Source organism: Meriones unguiculatus, chromosome 15 (assembly GCF_030254825.1).
Source record: "Meriones unguiculatus strain TT.TT164.6M chromosome 15, Bangor_MerUng_6.1, whole genome shotgun sequence".
In the NCBI taxonomy this organism is placed as follows: Eukaryota; Metazoa; Chordata; class Mammalia; order Rodentia; family Muridae; genus Meriones; species Meriones unguiculatus.
In genome coordinates this window covers 48071892-48088573 of record NC_083362.1, presented here as the reverse complement: position 1 = coordinate 48088573, position 16682 = coordinate 48071892, and the positions used below count along the sequence as shown (strand labels likewise).

General features: G+C 37.6%; 1 protein-coding gene across 2 annotated transcripts in view; it reads right to left on the bottom strand.

Annotated features, from left to right (window-relative positions):
• Positions 1 to 16682, bottom strand: part of Nbeal1 (neurobeachin like 1) — a 143755-nt gene that overhangs the window by 62726 nt on the left and 64347 nt on the right. For both annotated transcript variants that reach the window (XM_060368445.1, XM_060368446.1), the window contains 10 exons: positions 14568 to 14727; positions 14361 to 14463; positions 12366 to 12522; positions 10950 to 11108; positions 9679 to 9838; positions 8907 to 8995; positions 6445 to 7005; positions 5451 to 5626; positions 2486 to 2639; positions 1921 to 2049 (listed from right to left, as the gene is read on the bottom strand). In XM_060368445.1, the coding sequence (XP_060224428.1) occupies positions 1921 to 2049; positions 2486 to 2639; positions 5451 to 5626; positions 6445 to 7005; positions 8907 to 8995; positions 9679 to 9838; positions 10950 to 11108; positions 12366 to 12522; positions 14361 to 14463; positions 14568 to 14727 (1848 nt within the window). The remainder of the gene's footprint in view (positions 1 to 1920; positions 2050 to 2485; positions 2640 to 5450; positions 5627 to 6444; positions 7006 to 8906; positions 8996 to 9678; positions 9839 to 10949; positions 11109 to 12365; positions 12523 to 14360; positions 14464 to 14567; positions 14728 to 16682) is intronic.

Here is a 16682-nt window from a genome sequence, read left to right as displayed (position 1 = left end):
TAAATGTCTTGTTACATAGAATTGTAACTATTTCAACACACATAGATAAATAAAAAATCTGCGTCCTTAACTAGAAATTTAAATAATGTTAAACTTCCTAGGGCAAATACATATTAAGAACACAAGCCCAAGTAAAAGAAAACTCTCCATTACTATTCATTTAATCTCTAGCACTGAAGAGGAAGGAGCTAATTAAGAAGGAGTTTAAGGAAAGAGTAATGAGAATACAACCACTGGATTAGAGCTTCTTTGCAATAGGCCAACCTTATGTTAAAATTTTAACTTCTACATCCTCTTAGCAACATTACACCTAGTTTAGGAACAGCACTGGAAATCAGTCTCTTCCCTACCTCCTTGCATCAAATAATAAAACTAAATATTTAAAAACAAAACAGGGTTAGGGAGATTGCTCAGTAAATAAAATGCTTGGAAGACCCCAGTTTGAATCCACAAAGTGCATAGAAAAGCTAAATTTGTTAGTGCTTGACTGTAATCCCACCACTCCTACAGCAAGACGGGAGAATCCCTGGAGGCTCACAGGTCAGCTAGCCTAGTGCACCCAGCAGAAAACAACAACAAGATCCTGCTCCAAATAACGGGAGAAGTTGAGGACCAACATCCAAGTTTGTCCTCTGACTTCCAGTGGCACGCTATGACACAAATGTGTTTTCCCTCTCTCTCTCACACACACACAGAAGAAGTAAATATTTATCAATTCTAAAAGTACCCAATGAGAATAAAAAAATGACAGATCAAATATCAGAGCAATTTTCTAAACTTTTAGATTTTAGTTTACAATAGGAACAATAAATATTCTTTGTGAACACATTTTATCTTTAGTTCTAAAATCTAGTAAAACAACGTACCTAAATTTATACATTTTTGTGTTAGTGTGCAGGCGATTCTGCTGGCTGCCCTCAGGGACCTAACAACATCTATGTCATCATCTGCCAGCACCGCCTGGTGTGACAGGTGTAAGTGGCCTATTATAGGACCACCCGCCACTCCTAGTGTGCCCTCTCTCTCTTGAACTTTCTCCTTCTCTCTCTGTTCAGTTGTGTCTCTCTGTGTGTCTTAGGGGTCCCCTTTCCCTTCCTCCCTCTCCCCTCTTTCTGCCCTCATGGCTCACTCACTGTCTCTACATCTTCTACAGGTCCTCCTCTCCTCACCCCCCAAAACTTCCTTATACCAGATCTGCTGTGTGGCATAATTCCTCAGGGGGCACACCTTGGCACGGGACCACCACGGTAACCCCTTGCTACCACATCATTATAGATCATAACATTTTGTGCACAATTTTATATATTTATACATAAAATCTAGCAAAACCAAGTACATAACAAAACAATGTACATAATAGCACATACATAATGCTCGATAAGTGAACAAATACATAATAGAGTATAAAATTTTGGATTAGTTAAACAGGAAAAGAGTTCAAGAAGAAAATTATTATGAATCATTTTTCCTAAAAATACAATTCTTATATCTCTGCCAGCTATTTTTAGCACCTGGCAAACAACAATGAATGCATATGATCTATCAGTAAACCCTATAAAAGGAAATCACAGAGTCCTAGTTCTGAGAAAAAAAAAAAAAAAAAAAAAGAAAAGCTGCTTATGCTCCTTTCTGATCTTATGAAATTGAAACTTCAAGTGATACAATACTGAAAAGGGAATCTGAGAGATGGTTTAACAGGTAAAGGTGTGTGCTATAAAGCCTTATGACCTGAGCCTGAACCCAAAATCCATGTGGTGGACTGAGAGAACTGACTTCCTGTTCTCTGGAACATTTGTGTACAGTGCAGGCAAATGAGATAAATACAATGTAATTTAAATAATACTAAAAAGTCATTATTATATACTTATTATTATTATGGTATGTGAGAAGATAAAAAATAGCATGAAAGAAATATCAAACCTGCAAACTGCCTCTTCCAATGAATTCTAGAAGCAACTGGATCTGAATTTGAGAGAGTTTTACCCAGACTGGATTCTCAGAATACCATACTGACAGACAGTCAAGCAGCTGCATAGTATCTTCTAAAAGCTATCAAAAGAAAAATTGAGAAATAAAAACATTTTTTAGAAAAAATGTAATGATGATCTTTCTCCAAAAACAGTAATCATAAGTACTGTAAAAGTAGTTCAATGTGCAGTTGCTATAAAAAAGAGCCCTGTAGGAACAAAATCTGTTGGCTCTTCACCTCATGCATGTTTACTGCATCCAATTAAATATTAAAGCTCCAAAAAGAAGTGATGCAAAGTTTTTCCTTAAATAATTCTAAAGTACCTAGAATATTTATCTATTTCCATTTTGTTTTGTTTGCAACAGTATCACATTGTAGCTCAGGCTGACATGGAACTGTCCATGTGGCACATACTGGACTCCGAGACTCCGAGACAGTTTATCATAGATGCTAAAATCATAGGCTTTGACCACTATACTGGGCCCTAGAATGCAACCTCAAAAGACCATTACTAACCTTCTCCGTCCACATGTTGGAATTGACCACTCCTTCTGACTGCAGAAAATCCTGTATGATCAGCAGGAGTCGGAAGGCGTTTTCAGCAGTTACAGGACTACTTTTTGCATCTCTGTTTTCTGAGACTGCCCATTCTAACATCTTCTGTAGCAAACTAAGTGTAAAACAAAGTCCTTTAAAAATCTATCAGTTTAGGAAAAACAAAAATAAAAAATCAACACCAGTTACTTATTAGCAGCATTGCAACTCCAAAGAAATACTCTCACAGCAGGCTGCCACTGAGATTGCAGATGGAGGACTTCTGGGGAAAATGGAGATTAAGAGAAGAAACATACTCTATTCCAAAGGAAAAAAAAAAAAAACAGAAGACAAAAATTAGAAATCAACAGAGGTAGTGAAGGAACACTTGGGAACCACGGAGGAAAAGACAGGAAGCATGGCTGCAGACTCTGAGACCTCGGCAAGGAAAGGGAAAGCAGAAGCTGCCATGGCATGGGCATAAATGCCCGTAACCAAGTACTGATGCAGACGTGACAGTAGGGTTGTGAGAGTGAAGACAAGTGGATCCCAGGGGCTTGCTGAGCAACCTCTTCTCAGCCCAGCTGAGACAGCCATGTTAAAGTGACATCTAATTGAGAAGCAGACTAAATGACAAATCAGAAAAAGATTTGACAGAATGTGTCAGAAAGGAGTATGTCCATCTCTCATGAGATCAGAACAGGAAAGAGAGGTTTCTTAAGAGCAGCGCAGGAGGAGATAAGTTTATTACTGAAAGCTTTTTTTTTTTAACCTCAACAGTTCTACAGAGACAGATTGCAGAGAGAACAAGCTAGACACAGTGAAAGACAGAAGGAGACAGAGAATGAGAAGCCAGAAGATTAAAACATATTGAAGAATTTAAGGCCAGGTAGGGCAATTAAGTGAGAAGTCAGTTTGAATCAGTCAGCTTAATGAGGAGTTTGGGCCAGAACAGCTCAGTTGAACCAGTCAGTGAGAGTTCAGAAAGATTTAGAAAGTTTTGGGAACAGCTCTCATCTCATCCCTTCACCTGAGAAATTAAGAACAGCATTTACAGAGCCTGGTTCAACAAACACAAACCCTAAACAGAATATAAACATAAGAACAGAAGTCACAGTATCATCTCATTAGGAGTAGAACATGTCCTCAACAAGGTTTAGGGCACCTTCATGATAAAAGCCCTAAAAGCTAGGACTTCCATGAAACACCCTTAACATAAGACTACATGACCAGACCAACTGCTAATATACTAATGACACGGTCCGGAAATGAAAGCATTTCCTCTAACATCAAGTGTCTATAATCGGCTGTTACTTAATATAGTGCTAAAATCTTTCCTAGAACAAAGCAAAAGAATGAAGTAAAAGGGATGTAGCAATGAGGAAAGAAGGAAGTCAAATGACCTACCTACTTGCAAAGTACATAACCCTACACTCTACCAGCAGACCTCTGAAACCAATTAATCCTTTGAATAAAGAAGCAATGGGAAAATTCACCATCACACTTAACAAACCTAAAGAAATCAGGGCTAGGAGAAAAAAATCTCATCTCATTCAGAATAGTTTAAAACAAGAAGAACAACAAACCTATGAGCAATTCTAACAAAGAAAGTGAATGACTTCTACAACACTAATAAACACTAATAAATAGTGTTTATTAATGTTTAATAGACACTAATAAAATAGAATACAACACCAGAAAATGTAAACACCTCCCCTACTCATGAATTAGAAGAATACAGATTCAATGTCATCCCCATCAAAATCTCATGACAACCTTCATACAGCTAGAAAAAAAATCCTGAAAATTCATAAAAAACACAAAAGGCTTCACACAGCCAAAACACAAAGAACAACACAGCAAGTATCATGCCAGATATCACATGTATTACAGAGCAACAGAATCAAAACAAGTGTGGGACGAGCACAAGAAGCTTCATAGAACAATGAACAAATTACTGGGAAATAAAGGCACATAGCCAGAGTCACATTATTTTGACAAAGATATAAAAACATATTTTGGAAAGTGACTTTATCAAATAGTGCAGGGGAAACTGTATTTTTACATGTTTAAGAATAAAATGATAGAGATCCACATCTCTCATGTTGCATTAAAAATCAACTGAAAATGAATCAAAGACTTTAAGACTTGATAGTTTGAAAATCAAATAGGAAAATTCAAGACATAGGTAAAAACTTCATATAGACACTCCAGCAGCACAAAAACAATACCAAGAACTGACAAAAAGCTTCTGAAAAGCAAAAGGAAAAAAATCACCACAGTGAAGAGAAAGCCTATAAAATAAGAGGAAAAAAGATCTTTGCAACTAGACATCAGACAGGATTAGTATCTCAAATGTATAAAGAGCTATAAAATTAAACTCCTCCCCCAAAAAGCTATCTAATTAAAGAAATTATTTACAAAATTAATAGTTCTCCAAAAAAAATACAATAAATAAATACTAAAAAAGTGTTCAATGTCCTTAAAAATCAGGGAAACAAAAAGTAAAATTGCTTTTAGATTCCATCTCACCCCAGTCAGAATGACTGTCATCAAGATAACAAAGGACAGTAAACACTGGTGAGGATGTAGGAGAGAGGAACCTCCCTACACTATGGAGAGAAGGTAAACCTCTACTGAAATGTAGAAACCAGTGTGGAGGTTTCTCCAAGAGCTAAAAACAGAACAACCACACGAGCCATCCATACCACGCTTAAAATCACTCAAATTCAAATATATTTAAATCTCTTGACAATGGAATATGCTTTGTGCTTCTTTCTATATTTTACTAGAATAGTAAAACCTAGGAAGAGAAAATTGTAGTTTCTTTCCTCTCCTTACCTCTACTATACACTAGATTAAGTATTCAGGATTTAATTTTAGACTCCCATTCTCTCCGGGGGGAGAGGGGGAGGTTGCTTAAAAAAATTAGTAACTGAATGCTTACGTTAGTTTTATTTCATCTGATGGTCGAAGTAGCTCACTTGATATTCCTGGTTTAGTTAGTGCTGAAAACACTTGTCCTCGTTCGATCCAAGCGTCTTCATCAGACTTTTCTAGTCCTTTACACATGACACGACTCAAAATACTTGTAAGCAGATGAAGAAGCTCCTCTTCATGTCTCTATAAAAATATTAATATTAAATATTAGAAAGAAATGTTAACATATCATAGAAGCATCTACATATACTTACTATGTAAGATACTGTAAACATTTTTGAAGTTTATTATTTTTAATTATGGGTGGGAATAGGAGTCTGCACATGAGTACAGCTGCTGGAAAAAGCCAGAGCTTCAAGATCCCCTCCTGGAGCTAGAGTTACATATAGTTGTGAGCTGCCTGAGGTGGTTCTGGAAACGGAACTGGGGTCTTCTGGAAAAGCAGCAAGTCCTCTTAACTGTTACCTCTTCTGCCCACTTTTAACAGGCCTTTATTGACCGGAGATACAAGATGTGGAAGACGCAGGCTTCGCTCTCAAGACAGTGAGGCGGGGGTGGAGAAAAGGTCTGGTTAAGAGTACTTCCTGCTCTTGCAAGAGACCCACATTCAATTTCCAGCACCCAAACGGTGGCTCACAACCATCCATAACTTGAGTTCTAGGACATTCAATGGCCCTTCTGACCTCCACAGGCACCAGACACATACAAGGTACACATACATGCATGTAAGGAAAACATTCATGAATACAACCTAACATGTGTAAGCCAGTATGTTCATTCCCTATTATCACACATATACATACAATTACACACACACCAAAACAAAACAAACAAAAAAGCAAAATATTCCCAAGTGACTAGTAACAATCACCCTTCTAATTTTGGATTATAAGACTCAGAATGTAAATGGGAAATATTAGTAACAGCTCACATACTATAAAGGACCAGAAGTATAAAACTAGCATGTAGGAAACATACTTTGAAAAGATAAGAAAATTTACCTCTTGGCTTTCAAGGAGGGAGAAGTCCTCGCTAAAGCCCACTTCATTTGTGGTACTTCTTTCTTTGTCAGAGTGCACGGAAAAGGACTTGGTAGACTCTACTGGGGACGGTGTGCTGGGGGAGCTGTCCAGCACTTGACTCCCGACATCACTCAACTCACAGACGTCAATTCCACTGAGATCCAAACTCAGATGGGAAGTGTTACTATGCCAGAATTCTTCTTGATTTTCTGACTTGAAAGATAATTCTCCTTCAGAGCTATCTTCTTGAAACATTGGTGTGTTTGAGTTCAGGGACTGACTATCTTCCAAACTCCAGTGATCTGAAGACACATCAGCTAATGTCATTTTTTCATCATCATGTCTTTCAAAGTTCCTCTTAACATCTTCAGTTGACAAAGGTTTATTTTCTTTCACTGAAATAGTCTTCCCATGTGTGTGAAGAGAATTTACATTTTCAAAATTTGCTTTTAAAAAAAGTCTAACAAAGGTGTCTTGCCAACCCACTTGCTGTGATATCTGGTAGGCTGCATCTGGCTGGGACTGCAAAATCTGTAATATCTACAAAGACAACACAAAACACAAAGTGAAGAAAAAAACCCACAAAATTCATAAAACATAGACAAGTTTTTAATGACAAAGTCTCTTCAGTAACAGCAATGTGATGAGAAACAACGTGAGGATGTATTTTCAAATTGTGTTCTACGTATGTGGTGTATGTGAATGTGTGTGCAGGTTCATATGCATACACTCGAGGCCAGAGAAGGGTGCTGAGTGTGTTATTCTACCACTCCCCATCTTATTCCCGTGAAGCAGGGTCTCTCACTGAAGCTGAAGCTAGGGTAACGGCCAGCAAGCCTCAGCCACCTTATATCTCTAGCTTCCAAAATGCTGTGGTTGTAGGCATGCATGGCCACACACAGCTGTGCACATGGGTGAGGGAAATTTGAACTCAGTTCTTCACATTCATGCAAGCACTCTTACCCACTCATCCATCTAATCACCTAGAAGTATGTTCTTAATTATAAATGTAGAGCTATTTAATATTGTGGTTCTACCTAATCTGATATTACTCTTGCACAGAGTAAAGATGTGCTAAAATACACAAAAGCTAAAATGATTGTCCACAAACCATGCTGGATGTTATTAACTTGTTGAGATAAAATATTAATAAGAAGAAAGTGTACATAAAATATAATAAAGTGATCATTATCTCAATCAAATACTTTTTACATCTTGTTAAGTAAGGGTTATTGAGTGACTTGACTGTGCCAGGCACAAGCTTGGAGAGTATAGCCAAAGCACACAAGACACTTTACAGAACCTCGGCACTCTAAGGAGAGTGTTTGCTACTTCCATTTTTTTTCAAGTCAAGGTAATGACTACTTTTGCAGGTATATTTGTTTAATAAGTCTATATTAGCAAACAAATAAATAAATCACTTTAATTACAAAAAGTTAATGCCAGTAAGATGTATGTTATTATTTAGCTTACATAAGTTAAAGATAAATTGTCACATGGCAATCTTCCTAAATGAGTTCCTTCTCTGAAATAAAAATAAGTTCTTAGCCAAGCAGTGGTGGCACACACCTTTAATCCCAACACTCAGGAGATAGAGGCAGGCAGATCTCTCTGAGTTTGAGATCAGCCTGGTCTACAGAGAGTCCAGGGCAGCCAGGGATTCACAGGAAAACCCTGTCTTGAACCCCAACCCCCTCAAACCGCCTCCCTCAAAAAAAGGATTACAACTTCAAAGTGAGGCTGAAAAACTTAACAAAGAACTGGGAATATGGGATTTACTTCAGAAAAAAAGGAAGAAGGAAGCGGGGAAGAAAATCAGGAGATGGAAGAGAATGGAAAGGTAGTAGGAAGGAAAGTTACAAGCATTGAGGGTTCTGGCAGAGGACGGTATTTTCTGGTAATGAATTTTTGACCGTGAAAAAATATTTCAGAAAAATAAGTAAAGCTGAAAGTTGACATACTGGAGCAGGCCGTGGTGGTACACACCTTTAATCCCAGCACTCCTGAGGCAGAGGCAGGCAGATCTCTGAGTTTGAAGCTACCCTGGTCTCCAGGTAAATTCCAGGACAGGCAGAGCTACATAGATACCCTGTCTCGAACAAAACAAAACTTGACATACTGATTTCTTATAATTTCATAAAGTTAATTCTTTTCTTTTAAAAGAAACATTTTATTATTTATTTATATATGTGTATATTTACTTAATTCAAGTTAGTCCTATACTATAAAGGCTGGCATCCAGCTTATGATCCTTTTGCCTGGGCCCTCTACATGTTGTAATTACAATAATGTACCACCACATCCAATTGTAACTGCTTAGAAGATAATATATATTATGAAACAAGCAAACAAAAAACATATCCGCCACAAACTACTCAATGAATAACACAGTCAAAATATGACGCTGTTATTGTAAAAATATATCTTGAAAGTTTACTAACCTTTCTACAGAGGACCACTCTGACATTTACATATGTTCTGTGAGATATATATACTACAGATAACAGATCTTTGAAATTAATAACCGGATCTATGATTAAGAAAAAAGTTAAAATTAAATTTCATAGATATTCAAAGAAAGAATAGTTAATTGTATAAATACTGAAATAATTATTCATTTTCCAAAGAGAACTATAGAGATGTTCAAATTTCCCCCATAAAACTTCAGATTGATTATACTCCAATTAAGCCTAAATAACTTCTCTTTCTTTGACTGCCTAAGTATATTGTCTACACTGCAAGGATGCAATACTATTATCTTTTTCTATAAATATTTTTGATTATCAGTCAAGACAAGATAAAGAACATTTCCACACCCAGAGTATCTCCCATAAATTCTAATTTGTGGCTGGTTAAGTACAGAAAAAAAAATTATTCCAAAAATTAGAAAGAAACTGTCTCAAATTAGCTTTATTTACCTTTAAAAACTTAAGTACCTTTTAAAACTTAAGCACCTTTCATAGATATTTTCTTTAATGCCTTTTTCTTATTTAGGAAATCAATCATTAACTTAGCTACTCCCTCATAGACATTTAGTTTAAAGCTATGTCCCAAGAAGTAAAAAAGCAAGTACAGAGATACATTATCTGAGGAACACCTTGAAAAATCAAGTAACAGGTAATTTAAAAAGTAACCTGAGAAGGGAGATTTTTAACAAATCTTCCAGAGAAAATTAATTTATTAAATACATCACTGTTCCTAGTTTAGTCATACCTGTATTAAGGATTTGATTAACAAGGTTCTTAATGAGAGACGTGTTAACTGGTGTTTCAGTAAGAAGGAGTCCCATTCCTGAATAGCCAACTTCTCTGAGACGGAGACGTTGTTTACTACGTTCATAAACATTTGTGCATTTTAACATCTGTTCCATGACCTGATCACAAAAGGTAAGTCTTTTTAAATTTATTTTTTATAATTTATCCACTTTACATCCCAACTGTAGTCCCTCCCTTGTCTCCTCCTGGTTTCACCCTCACTCCCTCCTCCCCCTGTTCCCCTACCCTAGACCACAGAAAGTGGCTTGAAACCCTCCTCCTCTATCATCTGACCCTAGCCTATTAAGTCTCATTAGGACTGATTGCATTCTCTTCCTCTGTGGCCCGGCAAGGAACCCCACCATGGGAAAGTGATCAGAGAAAGGGCAAAGGAGACAGTCCCTGCTCGCCATCCTAAGGGATCCACATGGAGACTGAGCTGCCCATGGGCTACATCTGAGCAGGAAGTCTAGGTCCTCTCCATGCATGGTTCTTGGCTGGTGCATCACTCTCTGTAGATCCTGTGGTCCCAGATTTGTTGGCTTGTAAAACAGTCTTTTCAATGCAGAGAAACATTGGATTCTGGAGCATTATCAATAAATTTTACTGAACCGTATCTGTATTCAGGTAAATAATGTTTAAAACTCTAGTTTAAATATGGCATTTGAAAGAGTAGTGTATTGGGACTAGAGAGATGGCTCAGAAGTTAAGAGCACTGGCCGCTCTTCCAGAGGTCCTGAGTTCAATTCCCTGCACCTACATGGTGGCTCCCAACCATCTATAGTGAGATCCAGAGCATTCATGTACATAAAATAAATAAAATCTTTAAAAAAGAGATAGTAGTATACATACGTAGCAGGCATGAAGAATACATTCATGAGTAAAGATATAATTATTATTACTATTATTGTTATTAATCTTTTGGACAAGGTCTGATTATATTAATTTTTACTTGTTATGTTGATAGTTTGGCTTACTTAGGGTTTTTAGATGTGCTGGTAGATTTGGGGAGGGACATAAACCCAGGGCATGCTAAGTCAGCACTCTACTATTAACTATATTCCCATTCTATAGTATAGTTTTTATAATATACACATAACATAAAAAATATGTAACTAAAGGAGTACAAAAATAATTTAGTCAGAGAATATATATATGTATATAGAGTGAGCAAATTTATAAACTCACAAATGCCCCCATGATATAAAGAAGCTTATAAAATATTTGTACCTTAAAAATGATTTCTCTTAGTCTGTCAGAATATTTCTGATTTAACAGCAAGGCATATAGTAGGTCAGCATTTCCTGGTTCAAACATCAGTAAGAAAAGTTGACCTCTAGTTGGGCTGGTTCGTAGAAGACTGAAGAGTATATCCAAAATTCCAAAGAGCTTTTCAAGTTAAACAACACAAAACAAAAACATCACTTATGTATAGAGGCAGCAAAAGGGCATATGTCTCAAAATAGTTATTTAACTAAATTTGATATACCCTGCTTCTTCTCTCTGGTCTCTTTAGCTTCTTCTTCTTCCTTTGGATAGCCTTTCATTATAATTCTTTAATATCTCTGAAACCATTCCTAGCCTGTTTGCGCATATAAAAAAAAAATCCTCTTCAGGGTCTAACATGGTCTCCTCAACATGTAAATCCTCCTACAAAGCCTCACAAACAATCACACTCATGTTTTACAGTTATCTGTTAATTTCTTTTAATTATGTAGATTCCACTAGGTTAAAAAAATATTACCTTGGGGGCTGGAGAGATGGCTCAGAGGTTAAGAGCACTGGCTGCTCTTCCAGAGGTCATGAGTTCAATTCCCAGCAACCACATGGTGGCTCACAACCATCTATAATGAAATCTGATGCCCTCTTCTGACAAGCAGGTGTACACACATTGTATACATAATAAATAAATAAATAAATCTTAAATAAAAAAAATATTACCTGCATTGCTAACATACATACATATATATATTTACATTTTCCAGTTGGTAACAGATAATATACACCAAGAAAATTATGAAAACAAAATTTGAGAACGGCTAGATACAACATCTGTGTAATAATGTGGATATGGAGTGTCATGATTTACATTTGAAGTGTCTTTCTCAAAGGCTCATGTGCTGAAAGCTTGTTTGGTTGCTAGCGGAGGCACTACTGAGGTGACCTGACCATCAAGACAATAGACTTCACCAATGGACTAACAGATTATTATGACAGACTAAGCAAAGGTAATAGAATCACTGGGTGAAACAATAAATAGAGTTGTGCTTTAAAGGCTCTCTCTTGTTCCTGGCCACTCCTCATCTAGCTCCCTTCTGCCTTCTGACTGCCAAAACAGAGTGGATTTGCTCTGCTCTCCTAAGCTCCTGTACCAAATGCTCTGTCTCATCATGCCTTAGAGCAAGAAGGGAAATGACAATAGGATGAACAATCAAATCATAAGCCAAAGGACGCCCTTCATCTTTCTAACAGCTTGTCTCTGGTACTCTGTCACAGCAACTGCTTTCCACACAGAAATTACAATATACTTCTTTAACTGTGTAGGATGTTGACAGTATCCAATACAATTTAAGTCATTAGACAATTAAGTAAGTTTATAAGATGACAAAGAACTTTAGAAGTTAAAATCCATTTCAGCCATAATACCTGTTCTTCTTCATGAGTAGCAGCTATGTAACCTATGATACTTTGGACTTCTTCATGAGTTCCACCTTTACAAAGAAAATATTTAATTAGCCCATACAAAGAAGTCCTTATTGTTCGAATATCATCTGGAGATAGCTCACTGCATGTAGAACCATGCCTGAAAGAGAAAACAAAAGTTGAACTATTAAGTTAAGTACTTTGATAATTTCGTATAAAAGAATTCATAAAGTTAAAATTAAAGCTAGTAAAAACTGGATAAAGGTACTTGTTACCAACCCTGACCACCTGACTCTGATCCTGGGACTCATGTGGCAGGAGATAACCAACTCTCACAAGCTGTCCTAACCCCACACATGTACTCCCAGCCCTCATACATACATACACACACACACACACACACACACCCCACAGAAATGAATGCAACTTATAAATTAAAAAAACCAAACCTTTCTAGGTACTTGCCATAAAGTCTATAAAGCGCTTGCTGCACAAGCATGATGGCCCGAGTTCATTCCTCAGAACCCATGTGAAAAAGCTGGATATGGTAACACACACTTGTGCTCCTAGAACTAGGAAGGCAGAAACAAGTAGATCCCTGAGGTTTGCTCCTGGCCAGCCTAGCCACACAGTGGCTACAGGACAGGCAGAGTCCTTGTCTCAAAAACACAAGGTGAATGGTATCTGAGGGAAAAGGACACCTAAGGTTGACCTCTGGATTCTCCACACACACATATGTGCAAGCACCTATATCAGAGGAGTATACACAAAAGTAGCCTAAGAAACTGACTCGCTCCATCAATAATGTACTTGCTATGCAAGCCTAAGGTCTGGAGTGTAGGTGCCAGAACCTTTGTGATAAGCTGAGTGTGGCAGCTTTTGCTGGGGAAGGAAGATACAAGGGTTCTTAGGGTTTGTTGGACAGACATCCATTCTAGCCAGAAAGATGAGCTCAAGGTTTAATAAGACACCTTCTGTCAAAAACCAAGATGGAGAGCAATTGAGAAGGATGCCATAGGGGTTAAAAGATTTAGCACAGTGGTAGAGTATTTGCCTATCAAGTGCAAGGACCTGGATTTAGTCTTCACCTCGAAGAAAATGGACACCAGAAGCAGGGTGTAGTGTCCACACCTTTACTCTCAGCACTTAGCAGAGCCAGGAGATGTCTGTGAGTTCAAGGCTAGCCTGGTGTACAAAACAAGCTTTTTTTTTTTTGGGGGGGGGAGGGAGGACAGATAACACTGGAAGTTGTGGCCTCTGGCACCCATAGCATGTGCACATATACTCCTCCCTCCAGCCCACAAACACATACAAACACACAAACACACACACTGGCACATGCACAGTATTAATATAATTATTACAATTCATGGTGCCTTTTCTTTCTTTTTTTCTTTGATATAAGATCTAACCTTTTCTATGCTGTCCTATAACTTGTTATGGAGCTGTGAATATCCTTGAACTTCTGATCTTATTGCCTCTTAACATCCACAGGCTGGGAAGTATGCAGTACCACATTGTGTTTAAGAATCATGTTTATTGGGAAAGTCCTCTACCAAAGAAATAGCCCAGCTGACTTCTTTTAGTGATATTTTAAGAGCTTCAGTTACAAAAATAAAATTATTACAATATTCAACACATAAAACCATAATACTAAGAAAAATTATAATATTAAGAATAAACAGTTGTGTGTGGTTTGCATATTAACTAACTTAACTCTCAACCATCATAGGTCATACTCAGTTTTAATCTGCTTTTTATACATAAAAACACTAAAATATAGAGAATTCGAATGATTTGAGTAACACTACACAATTAAAAAAAACATACACACCTAATAAATGTGAATCTATTGCTCATCATTTTAACCTCTCTACTACCCTGTTTCTCTGAAGTTTCAGAATACCTGAACTGCTGGTCAAGAGAACAAGCTACACATTCAGTAACTGTCAGACAGAAAAAAACAAATTAAACTGAGAGGGAACAAAGATGTCATACCTGTAATAAATCCTAAGTGTATCTAGGAGAAACTGCACGCCATACTTCTTCCGGAAAACTCTCCTACTGTCTTTAATAATAGTCGAAAGATACTGTATATGGCCTAAAATAAAATGTTCATTTATAAATAACATAACTAAAATAAAGTCACAATAGTCATATTTCCAAAACCAACTGTACAGTATTTATCTGATAGCTTGGTCTTACCAATCTGAAAAGGAAAATCTCCACGGTTCCAAATGCGGAAGTCAAAGAGTAAATACTGATACATCTGTTGAAGCAACAGTGTGTTTTTTTCTAGTGATACCTGTTCAATTAGTAATTGAATTGCCATCAATACATTAACATCCATTAGGGTACCTGGCACCTAAAATTTAACAGAAAAGGGTTTCATAAAGGTCATTTAAAATATTAGTATGAAACTTTAACTTCCAATAATTCAGAAATCCATAAAATACAGAATAAATAATAGTACAAAATATAAAGAACATAAATCATTAATCTTTCTGATTTAATACTGGATCATATTTTCCCAATGTCATATTCCTAGTCTTTCGGGTTTTTTTTCTTTTTCTTTAAATTTTTTACAATTTATTTACTTTATATCCCAATTGTAGCTCCCTCCCTTATATCCTCCTGGTCCCACCTGCCCTCCCTCTTTCCTCCCTATAACCCTCTCCTAGTCCACTGATAGGGGAGGTCCTCCTCTTCTACCATCTGATCCTAGCCTATCAAGTCTCATGAGGACTGCCTGGATCCTCTTCCTCTGTGGGTTGACAAGATTGCTCTGCCAGACAGAAGTGATCAAAGAGCAGGCAACTGAGTTCATGTAAGAGACAGCCCCTACTCCCTTTACTAGGAAGCCTCACATGGAGACTGAGCCGCCTATGGGCTACATCTGAACAGGGTCTAGGTCCTCTCCATGCATAGTCCTTGCTTGATGCATCAATCTCTGCAGGCCCATATTTTTTGGCTTTGTTGGTCTCCTTGTGGAACTCCTGTCCCCTTCAGGTCCTTCTATCCCCCTATTCTTCCATCAGACTCCCTGTGCTCTGCCCTAAGTTTGGCTGTGAGTCTCTGCATCTGCTCCAATCCTCTGCTGGGTGGGGTCTTTCAGAGGACATCTATGGTATCTTCCATCCTGTTCTCTGCCCCCCGCCACTCCTGATGTCTATCCTGTTTGCCTGTTGAATGAGAATTAATCATCCTCCCTAGAGTCCTCCTTGGTCTTTAGCTTCATTAAGTCTATAGATTTTAGTATGTTTATCCTATATAATATGGCTAACATCCACTCATAAGTGACTATAAACTACGAGTGACTTTCTGGTTCTGAGTTACCTCACTCAGATTGATCTTTCCTAGTTCTATCATCCTGCAAATTTCATGATTTTCTTGTTTTTAATAGCCAAGTAGTATTCCATTGTGTAAATGTACTACAATTTCTTTATCTATTCTTCAGCTGCATTTTTCTACATATAAAAATCCAGTTAGACCAGCACCATTTGTGGACAAAGTCTCATTATATAGAGATGTATCCCAGATTTTACCTCAAAATCCTAAACACTGAGCCTTCTCTCCTGCCCCAGGAATTATTTTTAGTGTGTATACTGTGTGACCACGTGTATGGATTTCTGCACAGAAGTGCAGTGCTCTCAGTAGTTAGAAGAGGGCACAAGATACTGGGGGGATGAAATCCTACCTAAGTGTGAGCCTCTTCAAAAGCAATGCATGCTCTTAAATGCTAAGCCATCTCTACAACCCTTGAGCACATTTCTTGACTTCCATTGTCTCCCAAGGTGCAGAGAAGCCAAACCCTTACTCCACTTATGTGCATGGGGTCTGTCAGTGCTACCAACTTCTGGAAACCTGGCCACTTGGATGACCACCCCCACCCCCAGTCCTTCAGCACAGGCTTTTTTTTGAGAGAGGGTTTCTCTGTGTAGCCTAGAGTGTCCTGGACTCACTTTGTAGACCAGGCTGGCCTCGCTGGAACTCACAGAGATCCACTTGTCTCTGCCTCTCTGAGTGTTGGAATTAAATGTGTGTGCCACTGTGCCCGGCTTAAAATCTTTCTTTTAATGCTCAAAGAACATTATCCCTTTAAATGTTTATAGAAACTGTATGAAATTATTATTCTTTCTATTTTACAGACAGGGAATCTAAGGCATGAAATAGCATCTCCAAACAATTCAGCTAGCAAAAGTTTTAAGCTCAGACAGAATCCATGATCTAACAGACGAAAGAACTGAAGCTGCAAAACATCATGAGCCAGTATATGACAGAACTAAGAAACTTCTCTAGAAGGGGGCTGGGGAAACAGCT